At 36.8% G+C, this 26,137-nt stretch overlaps 1 protein-coding gene and 1 pseudogene across 1 annotated transcript in view; one reads left to right on the top strand and one right to left on the bottom strand.

Moving 5' to 3' along the window:
• Positions 1–21,301: 21,301 nt before the first annotated feature.
• Positions 21,302–26,137, bottom strand: part of Commd1 (copper metabolism domain containing 1) — a 182,596-nt gene continuing 177,760 nt past the window's right edge. Inside the window, exon 3 of the mRNA XM_076833472.1 lies at positions 21,302–21,522. Coding sequence (XP_076689587.1) covers positions 21,415–21,522 — 108 coding nt within the window. The 3' untranslated portion in view covers positions 21,302–21,414. The remainder of the gene's footprint in view (positions 21,523–26,137) is intronic.
• LOC143380776 (small nuclear ribonucleoprotein G pseudogene) lies at positions 23,830–24,052 on the top strand (annotated as a pseudogene).

Raw genomic sequence — 26,137 nt, 5'->3', positions numbered from 1 at the left:
CTTTTTCAGTAGATACATTATTTATGAATTGAAAACTATTGATTTTTATATGCTGATTTTGTAAGCTGCTAATTTTCTGAATTTTTATTAGCTCTCAAAGTCTTCAGGTGGAGCTTTTGGATTTTCTAAGTATAGGATCATATATGCAAACACTGATAATTTGACTTCTAGCTTTCCTATTTTTAATTATTTCCTTCTCTTGCCTAATTGCTCTGGCTAGAATTTCTAGCACTTCGTTGAATAGGAATGACAAGAGTGGACATTCTTGTCTTGGTACACTATAATATTGTCTTTGAGTTTGTCATAGAATCTTTATGATGTTGAGGTATGTTCCTTCTATCTCTAGTTTCTTCAGTTTTTTTTTTTTTTAATCATCAGTTGGGTTCTGAATTTCATTGAAAGTTTTCTCTACATATATTGAGAAGTGATTTTTGTCATTAATTCTATTTGTGTTATAAATTACACTTATTGATTTGCATATGTTAAATCATCCTTGCATTTCTGGGATAAAACTAATTTGGTCATGATATACAATCTTATTAATATGTTGTTGAGTATGATTTGCTAATAATATTAAGGATTTTTGTACCTAAATTCATCAGGGATATTGGTCTGTAGTTTTCTTTTTTTATGTATCCTTATCTGGTGCATCATTATGTGCTTATCTGAGATCTTTCTTATTTTTCTTATGCAGGCACTCATAGCTATAAGGGCTATTGTAACTTCACAGAATTAATTTGGAAGTGTTTCACCCCTTTCTATTTAGGGAAATAATTTGAGGAGCATTGGTATTACTTCTTTAAAGGTCTGGTAGAATTCACCCAAGAATGCATCTAGTTTTGGACTTTTCTTTATTGGAAGGCATTTTATCACCTCTCATTGTTAGTTATTGGTCTGTTAGATTTTCTGTGTCCTCTTGATTTAATTCATGTGTATCTAGAAACATATTCACTTCTTCTAAGTTTTTAAGTTTATTAGCATATGTTTTCAAAATAGTCCTTAATTATCCCCTGAATTTTTGTGATGTCTGCAATAATTTCTCCTTTTTCACTTCTAATTTTACTAATTTGGTTCTTCTTTTTTTTTCTTTTGGTAAATTTGGCTAAGGGCTTATCAATCTTTTTTATCTTTTCAAAGAACCAACTCTTCATTTCATTGATCCTTTGTAATTTTTAATTCTAAATTTTATTGATTTTTGACTCTAGTTATTTCCTTCCTTGTACTGATTTTGGAATTGATTTATTTTCCACAGGCTCTGAGGTGCATCATTATGTGCTTATCTGAGATCTTTCATATTTTTCTTATGTAGGCACTCATAGCTATAAACTTTCCTTTTAGAACAACCTTCATAGTTTCCCAGAGATTCTGGTATATTGCATCTCTACTCTTGTTTGATTCTAAAAATTCTAAAATTTTTCTCCTGATTTCTTCCATCACCCATTCATCATTCAAACATGTACTATTCAATTTCCATGTGTTTACATAGTTTCTGTGGGTTTTTTGGTTTTTTTTTTTTTTTTTGCATTGATTTTGAATTTCATTCTGTATGATAAGATGCAAGGAATTATATCAGTTTTATTTTGTTTTGGCATTTGGTAAGACTTGCTTTGTGTCCTAAAATATGGTCTATTTTGGAGAAATTTCCATGAGCTGCTGAGAACAGTTGTTGGAAGAAATATTCTATAGATGTTTGTTAAGTCTGTTTTATTTATAATGTTTTTCAGGTCCAAAGAGTTTTTACTGAGTTTTTGTCTGGATACACTATGTATTGGCGAGAGTGGTATGTTTAAATCACACAGTATTATAATACTGTGGTCTATCTAAGTCTTTAATTTGAGTAGTGTCTGCTTTACATAATTAGGTGACCAATGCTTGGGACATAAGTATATATTATTATTATATCTTCTTGTTGGATTGTTCCCTTTACAAGTATGAAGTGACCTTCTTTGTCTCTTCTGATTAATGTTGATTGCTCAAAATCTGCTTTGTCAGCTATAAGAGTAACTACTACTGGGGCTGGGGATATAGCTCAGTTGGTAGAGTATTTGCCTCACATGTACAATGCCCTGGGTTAGATCCCCAGCACCACACACACACACACACACACACACACAAACAAAGTAGCTATTCCTGCTTGTTTTCAGGTTCCGTTTACATAGTATATCAATATGTCAATTTTTATCTTTTCCCTTTCAGCCTTTGGCTGTCCTTGCCTGTAGGGTGAGTTTCTTGCAAAATCATATAGTTGGGTCTTGTTTTTAAATTCATTCTGCCAGGTTATTTCTTTTGATTGGAGAGTTGAGACCATTAGGTTTCAACATTTACACCTGATATAATCAGAGAGATATTTGATAAATCCCATCATTTTGATTTATTTCTAATGTCTAATTTAGTCCTGTTTCTCCTTTGCTTAGCTACTCTTCAAATGATATTTGTTCATTTGTGAGCTCTGGGTTTTTTTTTTTTTTTCCCTCTGTGTGAAGTATTTCTTTAAGTATTTTCTGTATGCCAGCTTAGAAGTCATAAATTCTTTTAGTTTCTGGTTACCTAAGGAAGTTTTTGTTTCTTCTTTGATTCTGGATAGATTTTTTTAATATGTAGCTATCTTGGTTGTCAGTTATTTTCTTTTGGGACTTGGAATACATCTGTCCAATCCTCCTGGATTTTAAAAATTTGTGCTAATAAATCAGAAGTAATTCTTATTGGCTTGCCTCTAAATGTGACCTGACAATTTTCTTTTCAGGTTTTTAAAACTCTATCCTTGCTTGGTGTGGTGGCATACACCAGTAATCCCAATGGCTCAGGAAGTTGAGGCAGGATGATTGCAAGTTCAAAGTCAGCCTCAGGAGCTTAGCAAGCCCCTCAGCAACTCAGCAAAACCCTGTTTCAAAATAAAACATAAAAATGCTGGGGATGTGGTTCAATTTTTAACCCCCCTGGGTTCAATTCCTGGTAAGAAAAAACAAAACAAAAAATTTTATCCTTGTTCTGTATGTTAGGCATTTTAATTATAATGTGTTGTGAAGAGGTTCTTTTTTGATCTTGTCTATTTGGGGTTCTGAATGCTTGCAGTATCTGGATGGTCATCTAATTCTCAATGTTTGGAAAATTTTCTCTTATTATCCTAAAGAGGTTATTAATTTTATTAGCCTGTATCTCACAACCCTCTTCAATTCCAATGATTCTTACATCTGGTCCCTTAATGTCTCAGAGTTCTTGTATATTCTGGTCATGGTTATTTCTATTTATTTATTTATTTAGTACCAGGGATTGAATCCAGGGGTGTTTAACCACCGAGCCTCATCCCAGCCCATTTTTATATTTTATTTAGAGACAAAGTCTTGTTGAGTTGTTTAGGGCCTCACTAAGTTGCTGAGGCAGTCTTTGAACTTGCAATTCTCCTGCCTCAGCCTCCCAAGTTTGCTAGCATTATAGGCATGCATCACTGTACCCAGCTATTTTCCTTTGTTTAATAATACTGCCTGAATTTTTGAAGATGGTCACTTTATCTTTCAGCTCAGAGATTTCTGTCTTCAGCATGATCTATTCTATTAAAGGCACTTTCAACTGAACATTTAATTTGATTTATTGTGTTTTTAATTTCTAAGATTTCTTTTTTATTCTTTTTCAATCTTTCTTTATTGAATTTATGAATCATATTCTACATTGACTTCCTTAACTCATTTAGCTGTTTTTCTGTGTTACCTAGAATTCATTGATCATTTTTATAATCACTCTTTTGAATTCTTTATTTGGTATTTCATCTACTTCAATATCTTTGCAGTCAGTTGCTAATGAATTATGAACTTTAGGAGGTGTTGTGTTACCTTGTTTTTTTCATATTTCTTTGTTGGGTTTTATGTATCAGTTGGGATGGATTTCTCTTCCATTCTTAAGTGTGGGCCTTTTAAGGGCACAGCCTTCTCTTGCCAAAGTATCCTAGAGTCATTTAGATTGAGGCCCCCTCATAGGTGTGGTATCCTATGTGTTAATTCTGTTTTGGCTGCAGAAGTGGTTGTCCATGAGCAGGATTCCTACTTTAGGTCTGGTCATTTGTTTGAGATTTTTTTTTTTCAAGTATATTTTTTAATATTTATTTTTTAGTTGTAGTTGGACACAATACCTTTATTTTATTTATTTTATGTGATGCTGAGGATCACACCCAGGGCCTTGCATGTGCTAGGTGTGTGCTCTACCTCTGAGCCACATTCCCAGCCCCTGAGTTTGTTTGTTTTGTTTTTTTTTTCTCTTTTATTCTTCATATTAAACTATATATAGCTGAGGTTTGAGTGTGGCTAATTTGTGTGGGTCAGGTGTGTTATCTTTTGGCTGAGTTTAGTTCAGCATTAGACTCCCTATCCTGTGAACTTGGAGTGTCCCTGTAGATTCCCAGCATCTCACAGAAGGGGGGAAACAAATAATAGCAAAACCCAAAGCAAACAATACACAGCATTAAAATAAATACCTGGTTCCCACTATGACAGCTGCAAACCTAATTATCAGAAAAACAGGACTGGTAGGGTTGGCAATTGCAAATAGCAAAACAATAAAAAACTGTGGACTAGATCAGACATTAAAGTACAGTAGATGTCAAATGTGTCATCCACAGTACTAATAACTGCAACAACATGAACAATGGGGGCAAGAGTTAAATAAACCAAAAGTTCTAAAAGATGGTAAAAATATAGTTAAGAGAAAAGAAAATGTGATAGGAAGGTAGAAGAAAGTTTAGAATGTTCAAAATATAAACAGGGAGATGCAGAAGAAATGTGGTCTAAAAGAGGAGAAAAATTGGAAAAACAGAAAAAAAGGAGAGAGAGAACAAGATAATTTGGCTGTTAGAAGAACAAAGAGAAATAAACAAACATAACAAAACAAAACCAAATTAAATAAAGCAAATACCATCAAAAAACAAGAAGGATAAATAATTATTATTTTAAAAATAATAAAAGCAAGAAAAAAAGCAACAAAAGTATGTATGTACTCATGAACAAATCAGCACAGCAAGAAGACCATCACCAACAATTAAAAAAAAAAAGGAAAAAAACATTCTTAATGAAAAATTAAAATTAAAAAATTATCTCCAAGGAGGTGGTCAAAACAGTCAATGAGGGGCTGGGGCTATAGCTCAGTGGCAGAGTGCTTGCCTAGCATGTGTGAGGCACTGGGTTTCATCCTTAGCACCAAATAAAAATAAACAAATAAAATAAAGCATGCTGTCCATCTACAACTACAAAATAAAAATTAAAACAACAACAACAAAAAAAACCAGTCACTGGATGGATGGTCACTGCCTGTGCTGACTATCCTTTCCATTTCTTCTTGGGCTATATTCTGGGGGTAGGGGATGAGGGGAGACCAAGAGCATGTGCATGCAAGGCTGGGCGTTGTTAACCCCTTCCTCTTTTTGTGATACTTACAAAACTGCCTGCTTGAGTGTCCTAAAACTAATGCTGGTTGATAGGAGTTTTGTCTGGACAGACCAGATGGATGCACTCCCAGGGCAGGAATGCTACAGAGTTCTGAAAAGGAGTTCCTGACAGCTGGGCTTAGGTCTAATCAGGACTTAGGGGCTTTGTTTGGTGGTATCTGCTCTGGAAGAGATTAGATCAACTTAACCACAAGGCCTAGGCAGATGCTTATCTCTTCTGCAAGTCTGAATTTCAGAAACCTCCGGAGAATACTACTCATGTGGTAGGGAAGCCAATCCTCCATACACTCTACTGCCCATGAATATGGCCTTCCCAGGCTTGGTCCCTGAGTGTATTCACACACCTGCCTATTAAGTTTTCTGGACCTCTTCAGCTGGTCATGTGAGCCACCAGATTCAAAAGGGACAGTGAGTTGTACTCCCCTGTTTTTCTGACTTGAATTCCCCCTCTGTGCCTGTTTCACTCACTTTCTGCTAGTTCTGTCACAGGCCACATGATAGGGACAGTATAGCAATGTTTGCTGTGATCTTCCAAGCTTCCAAAGCAGTAAGCGGCACTGTGGTCTGCTTAATTTTATGGCTTCCAACTCAACTTTTTATTTGCCAGTTGAGAAATACAGAGCACTTTTCAAACACTAGTTTTCTGTTCAGTGTCTGGACAAGCTAAGTTCAGGCTGCTTTTCTGGTCTGTAGGATTTTCCTTACCAAATTTGTCCATTTTGTTTCTCTCTGTGTGTCATTCCCTCATCTATGCAGTTTAACAGTATCATTGACACTGCTTCACTTGGCTTGGTTCCAGTATACTCTTTTTTGTTCTTTGTTCAATGCATTAAAATTTTGGAGTCTTTAAGAGACTCTGACTTATGTTGAATTTCAGTGAATTCCCTTTCACCCATCCTGCTGAAAATCATTACTCAAAAATTGAATTCTGATTCATGAAGCAACTAGAAATGCAGCCATCCTCTTATCTGCCATCTTGAATCTCCTCAAAGTCCCCTTCAGAACTCACTAAAAGCAGTATTGGACAAGGGGGTCGGGGATTATGAGATTGAGGCAAGAATACCATGGAATAGAAGGATGGATTCAAGTATCCTCTCTAACAACTATATTACTATCTGGTGCTATATCAAACATCTTTTCAACTTATAAAATGTTGATGTCTGGTTCAAGGGTAAAATCTCTCTGAAAAGAAAATTAGAAGCAATCAAAATTGCATTTCATAGATAACCACTCTCAGCTAAGACGACACATATATTATGTTTCCTTCTCCACAGTTCTGCTTTTCTAAGAACTGGCCACCTCCTGCATCCTGCATAGGAGGGATTCTGGAAACCTTTCATACCACAGAAAAACTGTACATCTGTAATTCATCCCAGAGTATGGCCAGTGGGTTCAGCAGCCAGTCATTTTCAAGAAGAGTCTGGGGAGAAAAACCATAGCACCTTTTAAGATTAGGGTCAACAGTGAAAGACAGGGAGATAGGGATGGAGCCTCACAGAAATATTCACTTAAGACCTCATAATAGAGTGCTTGTCTAGTATGTGTAGCATGTGCAAGAAGGCACTGGATTTGATCCTAGCAACAGTAGACACACACAGAACCCCAATGAAAACAGGAAGTGCTGTCCTTCAACTAAAAAAAAAAAAAAATCAGTGACTTAAGTGGCCCCAACAGAACTGGGGATCAAGAGGATGCTTGTGAAAATGACAAGTAGGCTGAGTCAAAATACAATTTATTTTTCTCACTACTCCTAGTAAATACTATTTTATTATCACTGTATATATTGAACTGATCCCACCACAATGTTAAATGAGTGCAAAAAGTTTGATGTATACAATTGTACTTCTCTCTGAGTTCCAGTTATGGCTTAGATCTAACAATGATCCCAAAGAGTACATGCATTAGGCAATGTAGCATCATCAGAGGTGAAAGATTGGATTATGAGAGCTGTTACCTCACCAAATTAATCTATTTGATGGATTAGTAATTTGAAAGGACTACTAAGTGGTAACTGTGGGTCACTGGGGTAGCCTTGAACTATATTTTGTCCCTGGCTTCTTATATACTGTCTTTACTTTCAGTTGCCATGAACTGAGCAGCTTTCCTCCATTATCTCCTTCTTACACGTCCTGCTTTGTCTTGGGCCCAGACCATGATCTGCTGACCATAGACTGAAACTCCAAAAACATGAGTCCAAAAATAAATGTTTCTTCCACTAAATGGTATCTTTCCCTACCTCATCCCCAAGGTATTTTGGTCAAAACAAGGAAAAACTAACACAGAAGTTGGTAGTGGGAGTGGGAACATGAATGTGACATAACTGATCATGTTGCTCAGACTTTTTGTAACTGGTTTGTGGTAGGAGTTTTGGAAAGTTTGCAAATGCAGGCTAGAAAAGCTTTAGAATGCTGTAAGCAGAGTTTAATGGGTAATTCTGGTGGGAGCTCATAAGTCCAGTATGTGGACAAGCAAAGAATATGCTCATGAAGTTTCAGATGGGAATGAGGGACTGGATTGTGAATTGAACTAAAGGCCATTTGTGTTATATTCTGGCAAAGTATTTTGTAGACATCCTAAGAATCTCTGTGAAGCTGAATTTATTTATATATTTGTACCTTTTTCTAGCCAGTTTACATTTTTCAGAATGATAAACATAGAATATATGTAATTTGCTATCTTTTACTTTATAAATTAAACATTTCTCCAGGTGCTATAGAATCTTTCCCCCCCCTCATTAAACTTTGTCTTACTGGATCTTAAAATTCCATGATAGATTTTTGGTCAAGTTGTTTCCATTAAAAAGTAATGATTTAAGCCAGGAATAGTGGTCACACCTGTAATCCCAGCAGCATGGGAGGCTGAGATGGGAGGATTGCAAGTTCAAAGCCAGCCTCAGCTTCAGCGAGGCACTAAGTAACTCAGTGAGACACTAAGCAACCCTGTCTCTAAATAAAATACAAAATAGGGCTGGGCGTGTGACTCAGTGGTTGAGTGTCCCCAGCACACACATAAATAAAATTTTCTGTGTGGCTGAATTTAAAGATGATGGAGTAATTCATCTGACAGAGGAAATTTCAAGGCAGCACAACATTCAGGTGATGGCATGAATATTGCTGGTTGATTTTAGCCAAGTTTACTGTGATAATCAGGAGCAGAAGGAGAAGAAATATTTTAAAAACTTTCAGTTTGGCTAGACAAGCATATGTAAAACTGGGGCCAAGGCAGAGTGGTTGGCCCCAGGAGATTACTGTCACTAAAGACTGTGAGAAACATGTCTTGAGGGCATCTCAGGAACCAGCAAGACTAAACCCATCACAGACTTAAGGGTATAAAAGTAAAAACTCATTTGGAAAGACTATGTCAGCACCTGCTTGTACACAGGTGCCTGGGAAGTAGTTTCTCCAGGCTTCATTTTATAGTTCTCAGCAGCGCAGGAACTCAGAGGCTATTGCAATCATGCTCCAAGGGAGTCAGGCTGCTGCCTCGAGCTGGCAGTAAACCTTGGCATCATCCATGTGATATTGGTTCTACAGGAATGAAGGTTTCTGGAATTAGGGGATCTTGAAGGCTTTCAATGAGATTGTAAAGAGTCTGAAGGCCAGGCAAAGTGTAGCAGGGCTGGAATCTCTGTGGACAGCTCCTGGAGAAGGAGATATTTGAATCAATGAGAAATGAAGCCAAAGCTGGAATGGAGACCTTGGGGATTAAGAGATGCTAGGAACATGGAAAGTCTGTTGAGGAAAGCTGTAGGAAGTGAGCAGAGGCAGGCCAAGAGAGGTTATGTGGGCTGCAACCATCAAGGCCATGGGGTAGGATATCACATCTCACCGCCATGTGCCCTATATGCAAGATGTGTAGCTATAGGACTTCTTTGTCCAGCCTCATTTTAGTCTTATTCCTTCTTTTTGTACCTATTCCTTTCTTTTGGAATGGGGATATTTACTCTCTATGTTATAATATATATAATATTATGTATTATATGCATGCAGTTTGCTTGCTTTTGATCTTTTCAAGCGTTTACCTTGAATCTTGGAGGAGATTTTGGACTTGGAGTTTTTAGAAATGATGGAACTGGTAATTATGGGGACCCTTGGGGGTATGGACTGAATGTATTTTGCATTGTGAGATAGGAATGAGCATCTGGGGGAAATGGTTTAGTTCTAAAAATGTGCCCAAAGACCTTATGTATCAGGCAATTAAACAAAGTAAGCGGTGAAAAGATTGGATGATGAAAGTTATAACCTCATTGGATTAATCCATTGGATGGGTTAATAATCTGAGTGAATGGATGCTAACTGTAGGCATGGATGGAGGAAGCAGGTCACTTGGGGATGTGGCCTTGAATAAAACTGGTCCCTGGTTTCCTCTCTTTTTCTCTCTTCCTTCCTGCCATGAGCTGATACCATACTTCACCATACCATTCTACCATGATGTTCTGCCTCACCTTGAGCAATTGGAGTAGGCTGACCATGGACTAAGACCGCTGAAACCTTGAGCTTAAAATAAATTTTTCCTCCTCTAAATTGTTATCAGTTATTTTGGTCACAGCAAGGAAAAGCTGACTAATACATAGTTATTTCCTTTACCTTTTTCTTCAGTACTGAAGCCAAGGGCACTCTACCACTGAGTTACTGTCTCAACCCTTTTTACTTTCTATTTTGAAACATGGTCTCCTAAGTTGCTGAGGCTGATCTGGAATTTGCAATCCTCCTGCCCCACCTCCAGAGCCACTGGGATTCCAGGTCCACCATGCCCAGTTCAGTCCTAAAAGTTCTTCATTGGTATGTTCATGTAGCAGGCACTCAACAAAATTTGAGAATATTCCTCCAATTTCACTCTCTAGGATAGTCTGAAAACCTCTTAAACAGATTACTATTTCCAGACTACAAGGGCTCCTATAAATCATTAAAAGAGAAATAAAAGAAAAAGATGCAAAGGACCATTTTATGAGGAAGAAGAAAAATATAGCAAAGATGTGAAGATGTTCAAACTCTCACTGATTGGGAGAATGAAAAAAGTGTTTACTAATAGGTAAAAATGTATTTTTTAATATTTATTTTTTAGTTTTAGGTAGACACAATATCTTTACTTTACATTTATGTGGTTCTGAGGATCGAACCCAGTGCCTCATGCATGCTACGCGAGCACTCTACCACTGAGCCACAACCTCAGCCAATAAAAATGTATTTTATCAAACACTGCCAAGAGTAAAGGGAAACAGATACTCTGATACACTACTTGTGTAGGTTAGGATACTTTAGAGGGCTTTTTGCCAATATTTGGTTGCATTCCAAGTTTGAGGGGTCACTTCATACCAACTTCCAAGAATTGACTATGCATTAATGTCACACTAGTAGCTTGAAATCAGTCATGGTAGGAGAAATCACACAATGGAAATCTCCAAGTACTACAAATCAGTACCTACCAACCCACATGCATATTTTTTAAAAGACTGATTGTTAAATATTTATCAGTATTCCACGCATAACCCATGATATAGCATGCTATAGTTTGGATCTGAAATGTCTCTCAAAGGCCCATGTGTTAAAGGATTGACCTCAAAATGGGTACTATTGAGAGGTGTCATAGTGGAAGAAGGTTAAGTCATTGGGTGTATGCCCTTGAAGGGGATTATGGCATCCAGATGTGTTAGTCAGCTTTCTTGTCACTGTAACAAAATACTGAGAAAGTCAACATATAAGGAAGAAAGATTTATTGTGGCTCATGGTTTCAGAGGTATCATCTGTCAACATCCCTTTGAGGGGAGTGCTGATAAATGTCTAACAATTAGTCTTAAAAAAAAAAAAAGGTGGGGTGGGTTGGTAGGTGCTCATTTGTAGCACTTGGAGATTTTCATTTTGCCTTTGGGCCTGTAGTGAGGCAGCACATTAAGGTGAAAGACGTGGTGACAGAAATTGCTCATCTCATGGCAGCCAGGAGGGTGGGGGTGCGGGGAGAAAGAGAGAGGGGGAGGGGGATAAGGAGGGAGAAAGAAAGGAGTGGATTGTAAGGGATCAGGGCCCCCATATTCCCTTCAAGGGCATAGCTTCAATTACCTAACTTCCCTCTACTAGGCTCTACCTCCTAAAGGTTCCACCAGCACCTTCTACCAGTACTGCCACAGGTTTGAGGCCAAGCCTACAATGCAGCCTTTGAGAGACATTCAAAATTCACACTAAAGCACCTGGTCTCTCTCTTTCATACCCAGCTATGAGATGAACAGGCTTCCTCTGCCATGTGGTCCTTCCACTATGTACTGTGCTGCCATAGGCCCACCAACAGAGCCAACTGGTCATGAACTGAAATCTCAAAAACTGTGAGAGAAATCTTTCCTCTTTATAAGTTGGTTATCTCAGGCATTTTGTTATAGTAATAAAAATATGCCCGACACACCAATTCCTTGTTTCTAAGGTGTTGTAAACACATATACAGGGAGGCATGTGCAAGGATGTTTCTTGCAACATTGCTTACAATGGAGAAAAGTTGGAGATAACCTAAAAACCCACTCTTTAGGGAACTCAAACAACCACAATGTACTGTGTCTGTGGAATACAATGCAGCAGTTGAAATTAATGGGGTAAATTTATATTTAACAGATGGGAAGAAAAACTTCTCTACCACTGACTTGTCAGTGGCCTAGGAATTAACTGACAACAGGCAAGTGATTAGGAGAAAAAACTATGCAAGCAGGACTCCCTCAAAGAGAGTAATTTAGGAGTAAAGAAACATCAGCTTAATAAAAGCAGAGGAATTTAGGACTTCAAAGGATGAAAGAGTTTGATTGAGGCTTGTTTACGCACATTTTTTGGGGGGAATGTCCTTGTGCTCAAGGTTAGTGACTTCCTAACTGGAGACCTTCCTGGGGAGGGGCAGGTTAGGGTGGCAGATTCCAGTAAAACTCAGCTTTCACCAGATAAGAGAATTACAGATAATATTTCTTTCTGCATCTTCTGTAGGTCAAATGTTTCTGTTTGTAAGTATTCCCTAGGCCCATTTGTTGGGTAGTTGATCTCTTTAGTACTAATATAGAAAAGTCTCAAGACATACCGTAGGGGTGAGGTGGGGATTTCTAAGACAATACATAATGACTATACTTATGTTACAGAAATACAGAAAATAATACTGTAAATGTGGACATACTTATAAGTAGGTTAAAAAAAATCACGTAAAGAACCTTAAAAGCAACACAATCAAAATGACAGTAGGGAGGCTGGGGATGTGGCTCAAGCGGTAGCGCCCTCGCCTGGCATGCATGCGGCCCGGCCCGGGTTCGATCCTCAGCACCACATACAAACAAAGATGTTGTGTCTGCCTAAAAAAAATATTAAAAAAAATTCTCTCTCTTTAAAAAAAAATGACAGTAGGGATTATTGCTGAGGGGAGTAGAAAAATAAACTAGGATCAATGGTATTGGCCATGGGGACCTTTGTTTTAATTATAAGGTTTAAATGTTTCTCAAGTACAAGGTATACATACATTATTTGTGTAGTTGAAATCAAAATAAAACTCCTTAAGACAAAATGTCCATAAGCTTCTACCCAAAAGGCCAAGAAAACAGGGTTCTGTGCTTCTGGAAAGAGAGGCATCTTATTCCTGTGATATAGTCCCTCCTTCTCTAGTGACCCGGGTTTCTTGAGTGGCCCTACACTTCTCTCTACAGAATACTCTGTAGGATATATGGCCAGATTAAGACTCTTAAAAGCCCCGGAAAAACACTAAAAAGATTATGGTTCTCCTCCCTCTTCTACATTTGGAATTCAAAAGAAAAAAGCACTTATACAGAGTTTTGATTTTTCCTGTATGACTACAGTGATGCTTTTGATATTTGAAAAAATTTTTAATTTCTCAAAAAAGTGTGGCTTAGCTGGGGCTAACCAGGGAATTGATTTACTGGGTAATTTAGCACTTGGCAATACAATGACAAGAAATGACATCATCAACTTTGGGTCATTTCCCAAAGAGAAGGATAAAAGAATGGAAGGAAAAGATAACAGTTTAATCATTATGAGACTCTTCAAACCAGAACCTTAACAACCTTGTACACAATTAATTTACTAAACTGCCAGGTGCAAAACTAGGTGTGGCATTTGAGCTACAAAGAATGGCACAGGCTGTGGTTACGGTAGCAACCACTTCTCTCCAAAGGCTCATTCAAAGCAACAAGGACTTGCTGGGTCTTGCCCCTGCAGCAGTGGTTCCTGGGCTGGTTGCCCAAGGGTACTTCAAGTTGATTCTCTCAGGATTGCGTCTCCAGTGAGGAGATTTCTCTAGCTCTTCAAAGACCTTCAGAACCAAATTCCCTTAGCTTTTTGCTCAGTTGTTCCCCATGTGTGTAGGGAAAGGGAAGCGTACTGTTTGTTAAAATTTTGCATTGATGTTCCCCATTTATTAAAATTACTTTCATAATGATGAAAAGTCAGTTTTTCCAACCTCATTAAGGGAACTGGGTGGTCTTCATAACTTACTAGGTACTCCTGGTCCCACATTATTCTGGCCAGTTTTTTAACTTCCTGATGCTAGGGGGAAATATTCTTCCCTGAATTCCCCCTAGACTATACTTAAAGTTGTGGTACACTATCCAGCAAATGGTTATATATATATGATTTAAATGGATCATACATTAATTTATGAAATGACTTACTTCCAACTCAAAGAGAATCTCAGGAAAGTCACCTTTTTAAAAAAACTTAAATATTTATTTTTTTTTAGTTATAGGTGGACACAATATTTTTATTTTATTTTTATGTGGTGCTGAGGATTGAACCCAGTGCCTCACGAATGTGAGGTGAAAGCTCTCCCTCTGAGCCACAATCCCAGCCCTGGAAAGGTACCTTCTTGGTCTATGTATACCATCTGCACCCAGAGGATTTGGAGTCTCATCTCTAGTGCTACCTGGCCAGTCAGCCTAGGTCAGTCTGAGGGTCTGTGGACAGCCTGTCTTCTTGTGTCATTATTTAGCTAATATGTGTTGTGTTATAGTTCAGATGTGAGATATACCTGAAAAGCTCATGGGTGCGATAATGCAAGAGGGTTTAGAGGTGAAATGATTGGGCTACAGAGTCTTAACTTAATCAGTGCATTAATCCTCTGATAGGAATTAACTGGGTGGTAACTGTAGGCAGGTGTGGTATGGCTGGAGGAGTTGGGTTCCTGGGGGCGTGCCTTTGGAGTATATATTTTCTCCTTGTGGAGCCAGGTTGTCTCTCTGCTTTGTATGTCCGTATTCCAGCTGCTTTCCATCGTGATGTTCTACCTCACCTCGCACCTCAAGGAATGGAGCTGGATATTTATGGAGCAAGACCTCTGAAACCATGAGCCCCTAAATAAACTTTTCCACCTCTAATTTGTTCTTGTCAGGTCTATTGACACGATGATCAAACAAAAACAATAACAAAAACTGCCTGACTAGGTTGATGGGTAAATATAAATTCCAAGACAAAATTCAATTTTGCACAGAATAGCAATCTTCACTCCTTTTAAGTCTTCCACAACTGAATTCTGCTGTGAAGGAAAGGTCAGGAAGAAATTTTTTGTTTCATTTTGTTTTTTTAAACCCTCTTTTCCTCTGGCAATCTGCTTGGGGGATATGAACGAATCTCCTGGGTTAACAGGACAGTGGTTTCTTTTTTGTACTCCACTCACTTTCCCTTCCCTGTCCAGGACCTAGGCTCTAGTGATTCTCTTTCAGGAGGCAAGTAAGAGACTCCTGAAAGAACCACAGACATTACTTTCCTTCTGAGTCAAGACAGAAAGGCCCCACAGGGCTCCCAGGGATGCTACAGAAATTGCTTCATGTCTCAATTCCCCAGGGAGGGTGCGAGCCTTGGGGTTTGTTCAATTGCACAGTTTACTTCTGTAAGCAGTCATAGGTTCTCTTATCCAGCTATGTTTGGCTTTGTTTGCCTTCCATGGGAACACAACTGCCTTGCCTTCCTTTTCTCAGTTCTCAATTTATAAGAACTTGTCACCAAAAACCTGAGTCCTGGATAATGACCTGGGTATGATTCAGGTTTGTAAATATCAAGGGGGAAAAAAAAAGGCCCATGAAGAGGTGTGACCCCACTCATTCTTGATCATGTTCCCATCTCACCAAATTGTTTTTACCTTCATTTATTTGGCTTCTCTACCCAGCTTAGAATATTCCTCAATCCTTTTCAAATTTGCCTGATTTTTTAAGTTTTGGCTTACCATCTTTCCTAACGTCTCCAGGTCCCACTGCCCCTTCTCTTTGCTGAAACTCATAGCAAGTGTAGTTTGCACCACTCAAATGAGCAAATGAGATTTAATTGGCTCCTGACCTGTGTATTACTTGCAAATTGTTACCGGTTTCAGTTTCTTAAGGAGATAGTTCCTAAGAATAATGATAATAATAGCAGCAGCAGCAAACATGTGTTGACTCTATGCCAGGTAGTGCTCCAAAAGTGGAAATATTAACTTATTTTATTCCAGAATATGCTACTAAGGTAGGTACTATTGTATCACCACCTCATTTTTTACAAAGAAAAGGCATAGAACTGTCAAGCTGCCCAAGGTTACATAATTAGTATGTAAAAGAGTCAGGATTTTATCTGGATATTTTGCCCATAAGTCTCCAAAAGATGTCTTTTAGACTATATCCTAAATCCCATTTAATCCTAATCCTGTGAATTAGATTTAACATCCCTATTTCCAGATGAAAAAACTAAATTTTCTGAGGTCAAGAACCTGGTGTAGAACTGAGATTCAGATCTAGGTTTGACCCTAATGCTATCCTTTCCTCACCAAATGTAATACTCAGCTCAATCATCACATCTCCCTCTCTTTAAAAAAAAAAAAAATTTTTTTTTTTGTAGTTGTAGATGGACAGAATGCCTTTATTTGTTTATTTTTATGTGGTGCTGAGGATCGAACCCAGTGCCACGCGCATGCTAGGCAAGCACTCTACCACTAAGCAACAGCCCCAACCTCTTTTTTCTTGATATTGGGAATTAGAACCCAGAGCCTTGCCCATGCTAGGTAAGTGCTCTACTACTGAACTACATTCCCAACCCTCATCACATCTCTTAATGCTCATTCATTACATGCACATTTGTAGAGTAAGTTGGAGCATAGCACAAGGTAAAAGGGGGCAGAAAAATGTATAATATATGGTACCCTGCCCTTAAGGAGTTCACAGCCCTGTAAAGACAGATGTGAAGACAAGGAGGTCTACTAAATATAGCTACTGAGATGGCAGTTAAGGAAGTTCAGCAAGCACAAAGTTTAAGTGCTAAGAGGTGTCTGGGACTGACACATAGAGAAGTGGACTCAGAATTTACAATTTGTTATGCAAACAAAAATCTTCACTATAGGAAATGTAAATCTAAATACAATGAGCCAGAACATAGGTATTTTTATAAGCACATTCTTTTGAAGGATCTAGCAGGTAGAAAATAAAAATAAAAGAAAGTAGCCCTGAACTTTCTTCCTGACCATGCACTTGTGCAAGTCCTCTGCCCTTTCTACCCAGATGTTTCCTCATTATTGACAAAATTCTAAAATAGCTTCCACCAGAACTTACAAACCAGTCATTCTAAGATCTATGCCAATTCTTAGCCATGTTTCTTTTTTCTTTTTTGAGAATTTTAATATTTATTTTTTAGTAATCGGCGGACACAACATCTTTGTATGTGGTGCTGAGGATCGAACCCGGGCCGCACAGACGCCAGGCAGCGTGCTACCGCTTGAGCCACATCCCTAGCCCATCTTAGCCATGTTTCTAAAAATAGAATAAAAATCACATATGATCCCCAAATTTCTACTTCTTTAATATAGAAACTGTGTGATAACATTAAAGGAATGAGATTTTAAAAAATATTTCATCCTAAAATTCTTTTAAACCAACAGTTTTATCTTCTTCCACTTGAACAATCAAATTCATATTTCTCCCTTTTGTCTTTCCCCCACTTGTATCCTGTGTGTGAATCAACAGAACTTAAATCCCTCACACCACCAGAAAACCAAAACCACTCAAGAGTAGGTGAAAGAAAAACAAAAGCCCTAATTACAGGTCTTAGTGAATAAATGATACAAATATGCATATTTTACTATCTACTCATGTGCAGCTTTAGTAATTTATTCTGATAATTTATGTACTGAACTTTTAAGTTCTGTTAGCTGGCACCCTTATCTGACAGGCAGCAGGCCTAAGCAGATTTCTTTGCAATAAAGGCTAGCTCAATGTGACATACAGTTTGATGTTATGTGAGACAATTTGGGTCATCCCCATGTAAGGGCAAATTGACCATACTTACATAAAATTGCTATTTCTCAAATTTTGAAGTTTAAAACTATACACCCTATAATTAGAGTTAAGCACAAGCTAATTATGTTCTATTTAGGTTTTCCCTTCTAAAATATGCCAACACCTTAGCTATAAAGGTGGAAAGCTAAGAATTGTAAGAAAGCAAATGTCCCAAAAAGGGGTACAGCATCCTGTTCTCTTAGGAAAATATCCAATCATTTCTCAGCTGATCCTAGGATTCTTTCTGTACCCTGGTCCTTTTCACTGGTCTAGATATTTACTGTTCACTTCAGAAAACAATTATTTTCTAACATCTGTTTAACATTTATTTTCCTTTGATATTTATATTCTGTTTTCCAAATTTTCACCCAGGTCTAAAAAAAGAGCTTCAACAATTAATAGCTCCACATGATGCCAGCTATTTAAGACTTCAGATACTCAGTGTCATCCTTTGTTTTTCACCGCCTTCTTGCATTCATAGGAGAATAGTTAGGATAAGGTTTTTTAAAATGCTGTAGTTCTTTTTGAATCATCATTAAAATAAGACTGGGAAAAGAGAGATTATATAAAGGAAAGACGAGGCCACACTGGTGGAATTCAGGTCTCCACTGATAAATCGGAACCAGCGCTTCCAAGAAAGCCAGCCCTGAGAACAAGGCCAAAACCTGCTCATTATCAACATGAAACTACCAAAGTCTGGAGTTACTTTCTGACTAGATTTTTACTTGGCTGGATTCTTTCTATAGACTGAAGCTACAATGCTTATTGCTGAAGTAATTTTGACAAACCTGATTCAGGCTGAGAATTATTTTGGTCTTTCATTTCCTGAACTTGAAATAGTTTAAATCTAGAATCACCAAAGTAGAAAACCTTGTAGTGGAGTAATGGAGTCTCTGGGATCTTTAGTTCTCTTCCTAGGTCCTTTCTTCATGCTTGCATTGTAAATGTCTCTTGCAAAAATTTACAAAAAAAATCTTAGTTTCACAAAATAAAAAAAATAATATATAATCAGGTAAGAAATAGAGTGATTTATTCTCATACTTTCTGAGAGGGAATATAAATTTATATAACCTTTCTGAAGAGCAAGTGGGCAATGTTTATCAAAATCTTAAAAACCATATATTCCACTTCCAGGAATTTATTCATGGAAAGTAAACTCTTTTCATAGTTCTCTCCATTATCTCTGTACATAAGGTTGATGGGTCATTTCACAGTTCTTGTTTGTTTCTAAATTTTTACAGTAGACTATAATAAAATATACTCCTTTTACAATTAAAAAATCAATAAATATAAAACACATCCTATTCAAAACAACTTTCATTCAAAAGTGGTTAGTATTAAGTGTGGAGACCATCTTTGGCATTTTTTTTTTTTTTTTAGTTATTTTGAAAAACATTAATGGTAAGTTTTTAACAACCTAGGACTGGGGATTTAATAAACAAAAAAACTCATGCCCACTTTTGTGACTATTACTTTCATAGGATAACTTAAATAGATTCAAACCACACTAAGTGGCCCATGGACCGTTCCTTCATGCTTCCACAGACTTTCATGGGCTCTCTAAGTCAATATTAATATGGTAGCTATAGTTCTTCCTTCTAAGATCATCTGGAATTCTATTATCTGATGAGATACTCTCCTCCATTTTACAGCAGGAGAAATTATCTAATGTGTCCTTGATCACATGGTGGTAGCCTGGGGATCAGAAAGCAGGTTTTAATAGTTTTGTTTTATTTTTATTTTTTATTTTGCCAAACCACATGCCTTTTCTGAATCTACTTAAAGTACTGTTTCAAGATGTTTTCTGAGGGGCCCATAGGGGCTACATTTAAAACCTCTGGTCATTGTTTGCTAACTGCTGGGATGATTTCAATTAGGAAGAAGCCAATATTTTCAGTTTGAGTGCTGGAAAAGCTCTTAAAATGTCTCTAAACGATTTAAGAGAAGCTCCTTAACAGAAAAGGACTTATGCTTGTCCTAGAATAAACTCATTAGAACTGACATATGCTGCAACCACAGACCAAGAGAACCACATTTTTTGAACACATTATATCCCCAAATCAAATGAGATTTCCAAATATCATCAGTATTAAATGACAAAGCTGTTCAAAAAGGGCTACAGCCTCAATACGCTGGTTGACATCCTCCTTCACCTGGAATATTCTTTATGTTTGATAACATATTATGGTTTAGATATTAAATGTCCCCTAAATTCATATGTTGAAGGCTTGATCACCAGCCCTTGGTGCTATAGGGAGGCAGTGGAACCTTTAGGAGGTGAACCTAGTAAAAGGAAGTTAAATTATGGAGTATGCACCCCAGTTCTATCCAGCTTTTCTCTTTGCTTCCTGGCCATAATGAGATGATCAACTTTGCTCCAACATGTGCTTCTCACCTTGAATATTCTGCCTCACCACAGGGCCAAAAATAATGGTGCCAAGCAACCATGAACCTTTGAAATCATGAGCCAAAATAAGTCTTTCCTCTTTTTTTTTTTTTTTTTTGGTGGTGCTGGGGATTGAACTTTTGCTGGCCTTGTGCATGTGAGGAAGCACTCTACCAACTGAGCTATATCCCCAGCCCCTTCTTTCCTCCTTTTGACTATATCAGGTATTTCTGTCTCAGTGATGGAAAGTTGACTAACACCCTTTTCTACTAGGACCTATTTTTTATTATACTAGTTTTTCTTGTAGACATGTTCTGGAGGAGGCTTTGTTTGATAAGTCAGGTAAATTTTTCTGAGGTAAAAGACTTCTAAGTAGACATTTTCTCCTCCTTACATTCCTAACTTGAATCAAGAGAAGGAAGGGAGTCCCTTTGTTTGGAGGCCAATTCAGTTTTATGCTCCAGAAAGGTCCAAGTCTCAGTAGCTGAGATCAAACAAAATCCCCCCAAACTTAGGTGGAACTAATTCAACTATCTGCATCAGTTTGAGGAGAATCTTATTAAGGTCAGGTAAATCTCTTCTGGTTCAGGTAGCTTCCTCTAAGCCTTAGCTTACGACACATGACACTTTTTTAAAAAATATATATTTTTTGTTTTAGGTGGACACAGAATCTTTATTTTATTTTTATGTGGTACTGAGGATCGAACCCAGTGCCTCATGCATGCCAGGCGAGCACTCTACCACTGAGCCCCAGCTCCAGCCCCAACATGACACTTTGATGAACACTATATTTGCATGACTAAAATGTTTTCTTCCCCCTTTACTAATTCTTGCATGATTTATCATATATAAACTCCTAAAATTTTTCTCAGGAATAACCAAAGGAAGGATTACCAAAGATGACCCCACATAGCCCAATCCTGATTCCAAGTCTCTGAGGGTAAGGCCCTAAAAGCCTGTTTTTTCTTTTTGTTTTTATTTGTTTTTGTGTGGTGGTAGTGGTACTGAGGATAGAACCCAAGGCTTTACAAGATAAACAAGTGTTCTACCACTGAGCTACATCCCCAGTACCCCCATCTTTAAAATAGTTTAATCTATGCTTTCAAAAAATACATCTTGTAGTTCTTCTGCATGCTGAAGTATGAGAACCTTTACACCAGAAAAACCATAAGAGTGAATGAAAGGGAGTGAAAGAAATCCTGGCAAGCAAAAGCAGGCAAGATTTGACTTTTAAGGATTTAATATCAATAGGGGAACAAGATTTTAAAAAGGTCATTAGGAAAGGATCGTGAATATTGTTTCAATAACTCCAAGTCTTTCCTACATCAACTTCAGTTAGGCTGGTTGCATCAGTGTGTTGATAGTTTCTTCTACCTCTGAGAGCTTCTTCAAGATTTGGTTGACTTTGATCTCATCAAACTCCAAACACAGAAATTCAGATTCCTGTAAAACATAAAAGGATGTTTTAGAAGAGATCCCTAAGATAGCTAAAGTTTTTCATCTGGCAAGCTACAGAGTCCCAATGCAGCAAGTCCAGCTCAGGTCTTCATATCTAAGTGATATATTACCCCATAAAGCAAATCCATACTATACTCTAAATGAAATTGCTTGTATGATGGTGTTTCATAAAATGTAAAGAGATATACAGATCTCAGGTACTCTCATTATGAGGAATATAAAAATTTCTTCCCATTTGTCATCTAATGTCATCCTATAATAATTTTAAGTAATTACTCAAATATTGCTATTTTATAGATGAGAACTCTAGGATACAGAAAAGTTAACCTATATCCAAAAAATTATTAAATGGAAGATTGGGATTATGAACTCCCAGTGTTGGGTGACTCCAAAATCCATGCTATCTCCACAGCACCCTGTAGACTAACAATGAAAGGAGGATTTTGATTTGCAAGTTAGTCTGGGTTAACTCAGATTTAGTGGATAAGCCAGAAATTGTTACAAATTCCTTGGGAAACATTAGTCAGACAATTAAAATACCCAGATATTGAAACAGCAACAAATATTTCTGGGGTCTTTCCGCTTACTACAAGATTTCTCTCCTAAGGTTCCCCAAATAAATTCCCTTCAATCAATGTTAGGATTACTAAATAAATCATATGTCTTTGTCCAATATACATGGCAGAATTTTCATGTATATCGGACAAATCCTAGGTCTGCAATGTTTTGAGAGAAAGGGAAAAATTACATGTATCCAAGAATGACAATATTCAAGATCCTTAAGAAAAATAATCCACTAATTTTACAGTAGTAAGAATCCAATGAGATCATATAACCCAATTGCTTTGTTTTCTAGATAATGAAATTAACATACTGAGCAAATTAAATAACATGCCGAATCGCTCTGTTATTGCAGAGTCACCAGTTAATGCTCTCTTCTCTACATTTTCTTCTTTATATATTAAAGGAGATCAGAATATGTCATCCCAAAATATGTCACTTTGGAATATGGATTATTTTGTCAACCAAGAATCAACAAGTGGAGAAAGTCTTCTTAAAGTTTCCTTTATCTGAATAAAAAAGCAGAAACTTCTGAGAAATGAAGATTGTCTTATATAAATCCCTCCTTTGGTTGAGTTTTATGGAAATAAAGAAGATGGAAAGTTGGCACCAAGATGAGTCTGCATAAAACAGGCTCACTAGCTGGACCTGAGGATAATCCCAGCTACTCAGGAGGCCATGGCATAAGAAATAAAGTTCAAGGCCAGCCTGGGTAACCATCAGAGACTCTGACTAATAAAAGAAGAGAGGAAAAGGACTGGGAGTATAGCTCAGTGGTAGAGAACTTGATAGTGTGTGCAAGGCCCTGGGTTCAATTTCTACTGCAAACAACAACAGACAAGCTTTACTAAAAAGCCTAATCTACCATTAGTTCCCCCATATAGTTATCTTCCCATAATTTACCACCCCTAGTCACTTCATAATTTATCACCCTTTTATTAAGATGGTATATAAGATTTCAAGTCTAACTGCCTCTTTGGATTTTTAAATATATATTTTTTTCCTGTATAGCCCTTGAGCACCTAATATTGAAAATATCAACATCAGTAAAAATTGTAACTTTTTCTCCTGTTGATATTTTCTCAGTTTAATTTATAGGTTTCATGCAAAAAACCAGGAAGGTGGAGGAAAAGCTTCTGTCCTACAATACTACAGCACTTCCCACTCCTATCCCCAAAGGGGCAGGTAAAAGATAACCAACAAATCTCTTCACGGCCTAAATCCTTAATGTTTTAGATCAAACTCAATTCCTACCAGGAACTGAAAGTATAATTATTATTAGTCTATAGAATAACTGAAGGTGGCTATTAAGCAAATGTTTGGTTCTTTCCATCTATATACTAAATAACTTCTTTGTGTATAACTTCCATTTAAATGATCTTATCTAGGCCCTATAAGCTATACCTGAGTGAGTCTTCCACAAAACAATAAAATTATAAAATAAAAAGATAAAATAATAAAATTAGAAAATAAAAAGACATGCCATTAAATACTTAAGTGGAACCATTTAGAACAAATTCAACTGAACAAAAATTCTATAATTTTCTATGCTATTACTATTTCTTACTTAAAATTTCACAAAGCTGTTATCAATTTATTGATCTCATTTATCAATATAGTACAAATTTGGCAAGTTATAATGTATTGTGTTTTCTTTTAAAAATGATAAAATTGGTGAAGTAGGTCGCCAATTCCATTTCAAAGCATCTCTGTGCTTGCCAAGTAGACAAAATGAGCAAAGTTAACCCTCCCAAACTAAAAAAAAAATATATGGAGAAGTTATTGAAATTAAATGGTGGCAGACATGTCCAGGGAATATTGCAGGGATTTGACCCCATTATGAATTTTGTGATAGATAAATGTGGAGATGGCAACTAGTGGGCAACTGAACAATATTGGAATGATGGTAATATGAGGAAATAGTATCATGTTAGATTCCTTGGAATGGGTATAAATAATGGCTGTTCAGCAGAGAAATATATGTCCCCTCTCCAAAGAGCCTATTTAACTATGACATAAAAATCAGGTCATATACATTTTCATATTAAACTTTTTGTTAAATAGACTTTTAATAGTTAGAAAAAAAAGAGATAAAGTTGGGGGAAAGAAGGTGTCAGTAGGAAACAGTACCTTAGAAAACCAGTACTAATTAAAGAGATTCATGTAAAAAAGCTGGCTAGGTTTTATAAGACTCATTTGCAAAATTTTTCTTTTGGTTTCATCTGTTGTTATAGAGACTACTTACTGAACATAAACTCTGGCCATAAAGCCTGTTGTCTGGCCTGTCTTTTCATAAATTTAAATAACTCTCTGACTTACAGAAATGAAACCTGTATATTCTGTGTTTAACAACTAAGAGACAAAGAACATGGAGGTAGAGGTTAAAATTAGCACTGGCTTCTTGAGATACAATTTTATAATAAATAAGATATCCAGTAGTTCTGAAATTGCCCATCAGAGAAATTCAGAACATTTTGATAAGTAAACTTGTGTTCTCCACTCATTTCACAGTTACTGGGGCTTTCTCAGAATTATCATTGATACTGCTCCTTAACTCCTTCATGATACCTTGAATCCCAAAAATAGCTTCTCTGCAGCAAAGATATCCAAGTTCCTAAGTAACCATTTATTGAAAATTAAAATTTTATAGTTCCCTGAAAACTGTGCTGATTATTCTCCATTTGTCCTATCATATCCATTCTCTACCATTCTGTGCCTTGTTTCATGTCCTACGAAGCTGTTTTCCGAAGGCACTGTCACTCTTTTGTTCTCTAGCTGACAGCTGGGTTTAGGCAAGAAGAGAGAGAGGTCATAAACTTTTATTCCCTAACCCCCAACTCCTCTTCCTCTGCCATTTCAACATTGTTTATGTAGGGATATTATTTCTTCTTTTCCTACTGACCTCAATTACTCCATCTGATTCACATAGAGCAGAGTCTCTTCAAGTACAGAATAACGGAATACAAAACCCAAAGAGGAGGAGAACAAGGATTTTTAACATGCCTAAATTGATAAGCCTTTTCAAGTGATTCCCCTTTCATGGGGAATATGTACAAGACCCCCCCGCCCAGTGGATGCATAAAATCATAGATGGTAGTAAAACCTAAATACACCATGCTTTTTTCCTATACATATGCAAGCTAACTTACTGCCTTTTACATCTTAATGAAGCACTTATGTTACACTATGGCTGTAATTTTTCCAGTATGAGGTGTGACAATAAAATTAGCATGAATTTCTTTTTCTTTCTTCATTATTTCATGGATAGAAAATTTTATTCTCACTGTAGACTTCCATAACCTCAGCATATAATTTTTCTTATTGAGAACTTCTCATTTATTATTTTATTATTATTTTAACTGACACATAAACAAATTATATATATTTACGGGATAACATGATATTTTGTTACATGTATATATTGTGTGGTGTTTAAATTGGATTATACATATCTATTTCCTCAAACATTTATAATTTCTTTATGGTAAAAACATTGAAAATCCTTTCTTCTGGCCTTCTGAAATATAAAAAATATCATCTCTAGTCATTCAACTGTGTAATAATATACCAGAATGTCTTATGCCTAAGTATAATTTGGTACCTATTGATCAAACTCTCCATCTTTCCTTCTCCAATATTCTCTGCAGTCTCTGGTAACTACCACTCTATTCTCAACTTCTGTGAGATCAACTTTTTTTTTTTTTTTTTTTTTTTTGGTGCTGATGATTGAACCCAGAACCTTACACATATGAAGCACACTTATCACTGAACTATAATAAACATTTTATTTTTATTTTTTGGTTTAAGGTGAACACAATATCTCCATTTTATTTTTATGTGGTGCTGAGAATCGAACCCAGTGCCTCACGCATGCTAGGCAAGTGCGCTACCACTTGAGCCACATCTCCAGCCTGAAATAAACATTCTTAAAATATTTTTATAGTTGTAGATGGACAACATACCTTTATAATAATTGTTTATTTATTTTACATGTGCTACGCAAATGCTCTGCCACTGAGCCACGACACCAGCCCTGAGA

Source organism: Callospermophilus lateralis, chromosome 14 (assembly GCF_048772815.1).
Source record: "Callospermophilus lateralis isolate mCalLat2 chromosome 14, mCalLat2.hap1, whole genome shotgun sequence".
In the NCBI taxonomy this organism is placed as follows: Eukaryota; Metazoa; Chordata; class Mammalia; order Rodentia; family Sciuridae; genus Callospermophilus; species Callospermophilus lateralis.
This window is presented reverse-complemented; position numbering and strand designations above follow the sequence as displayed.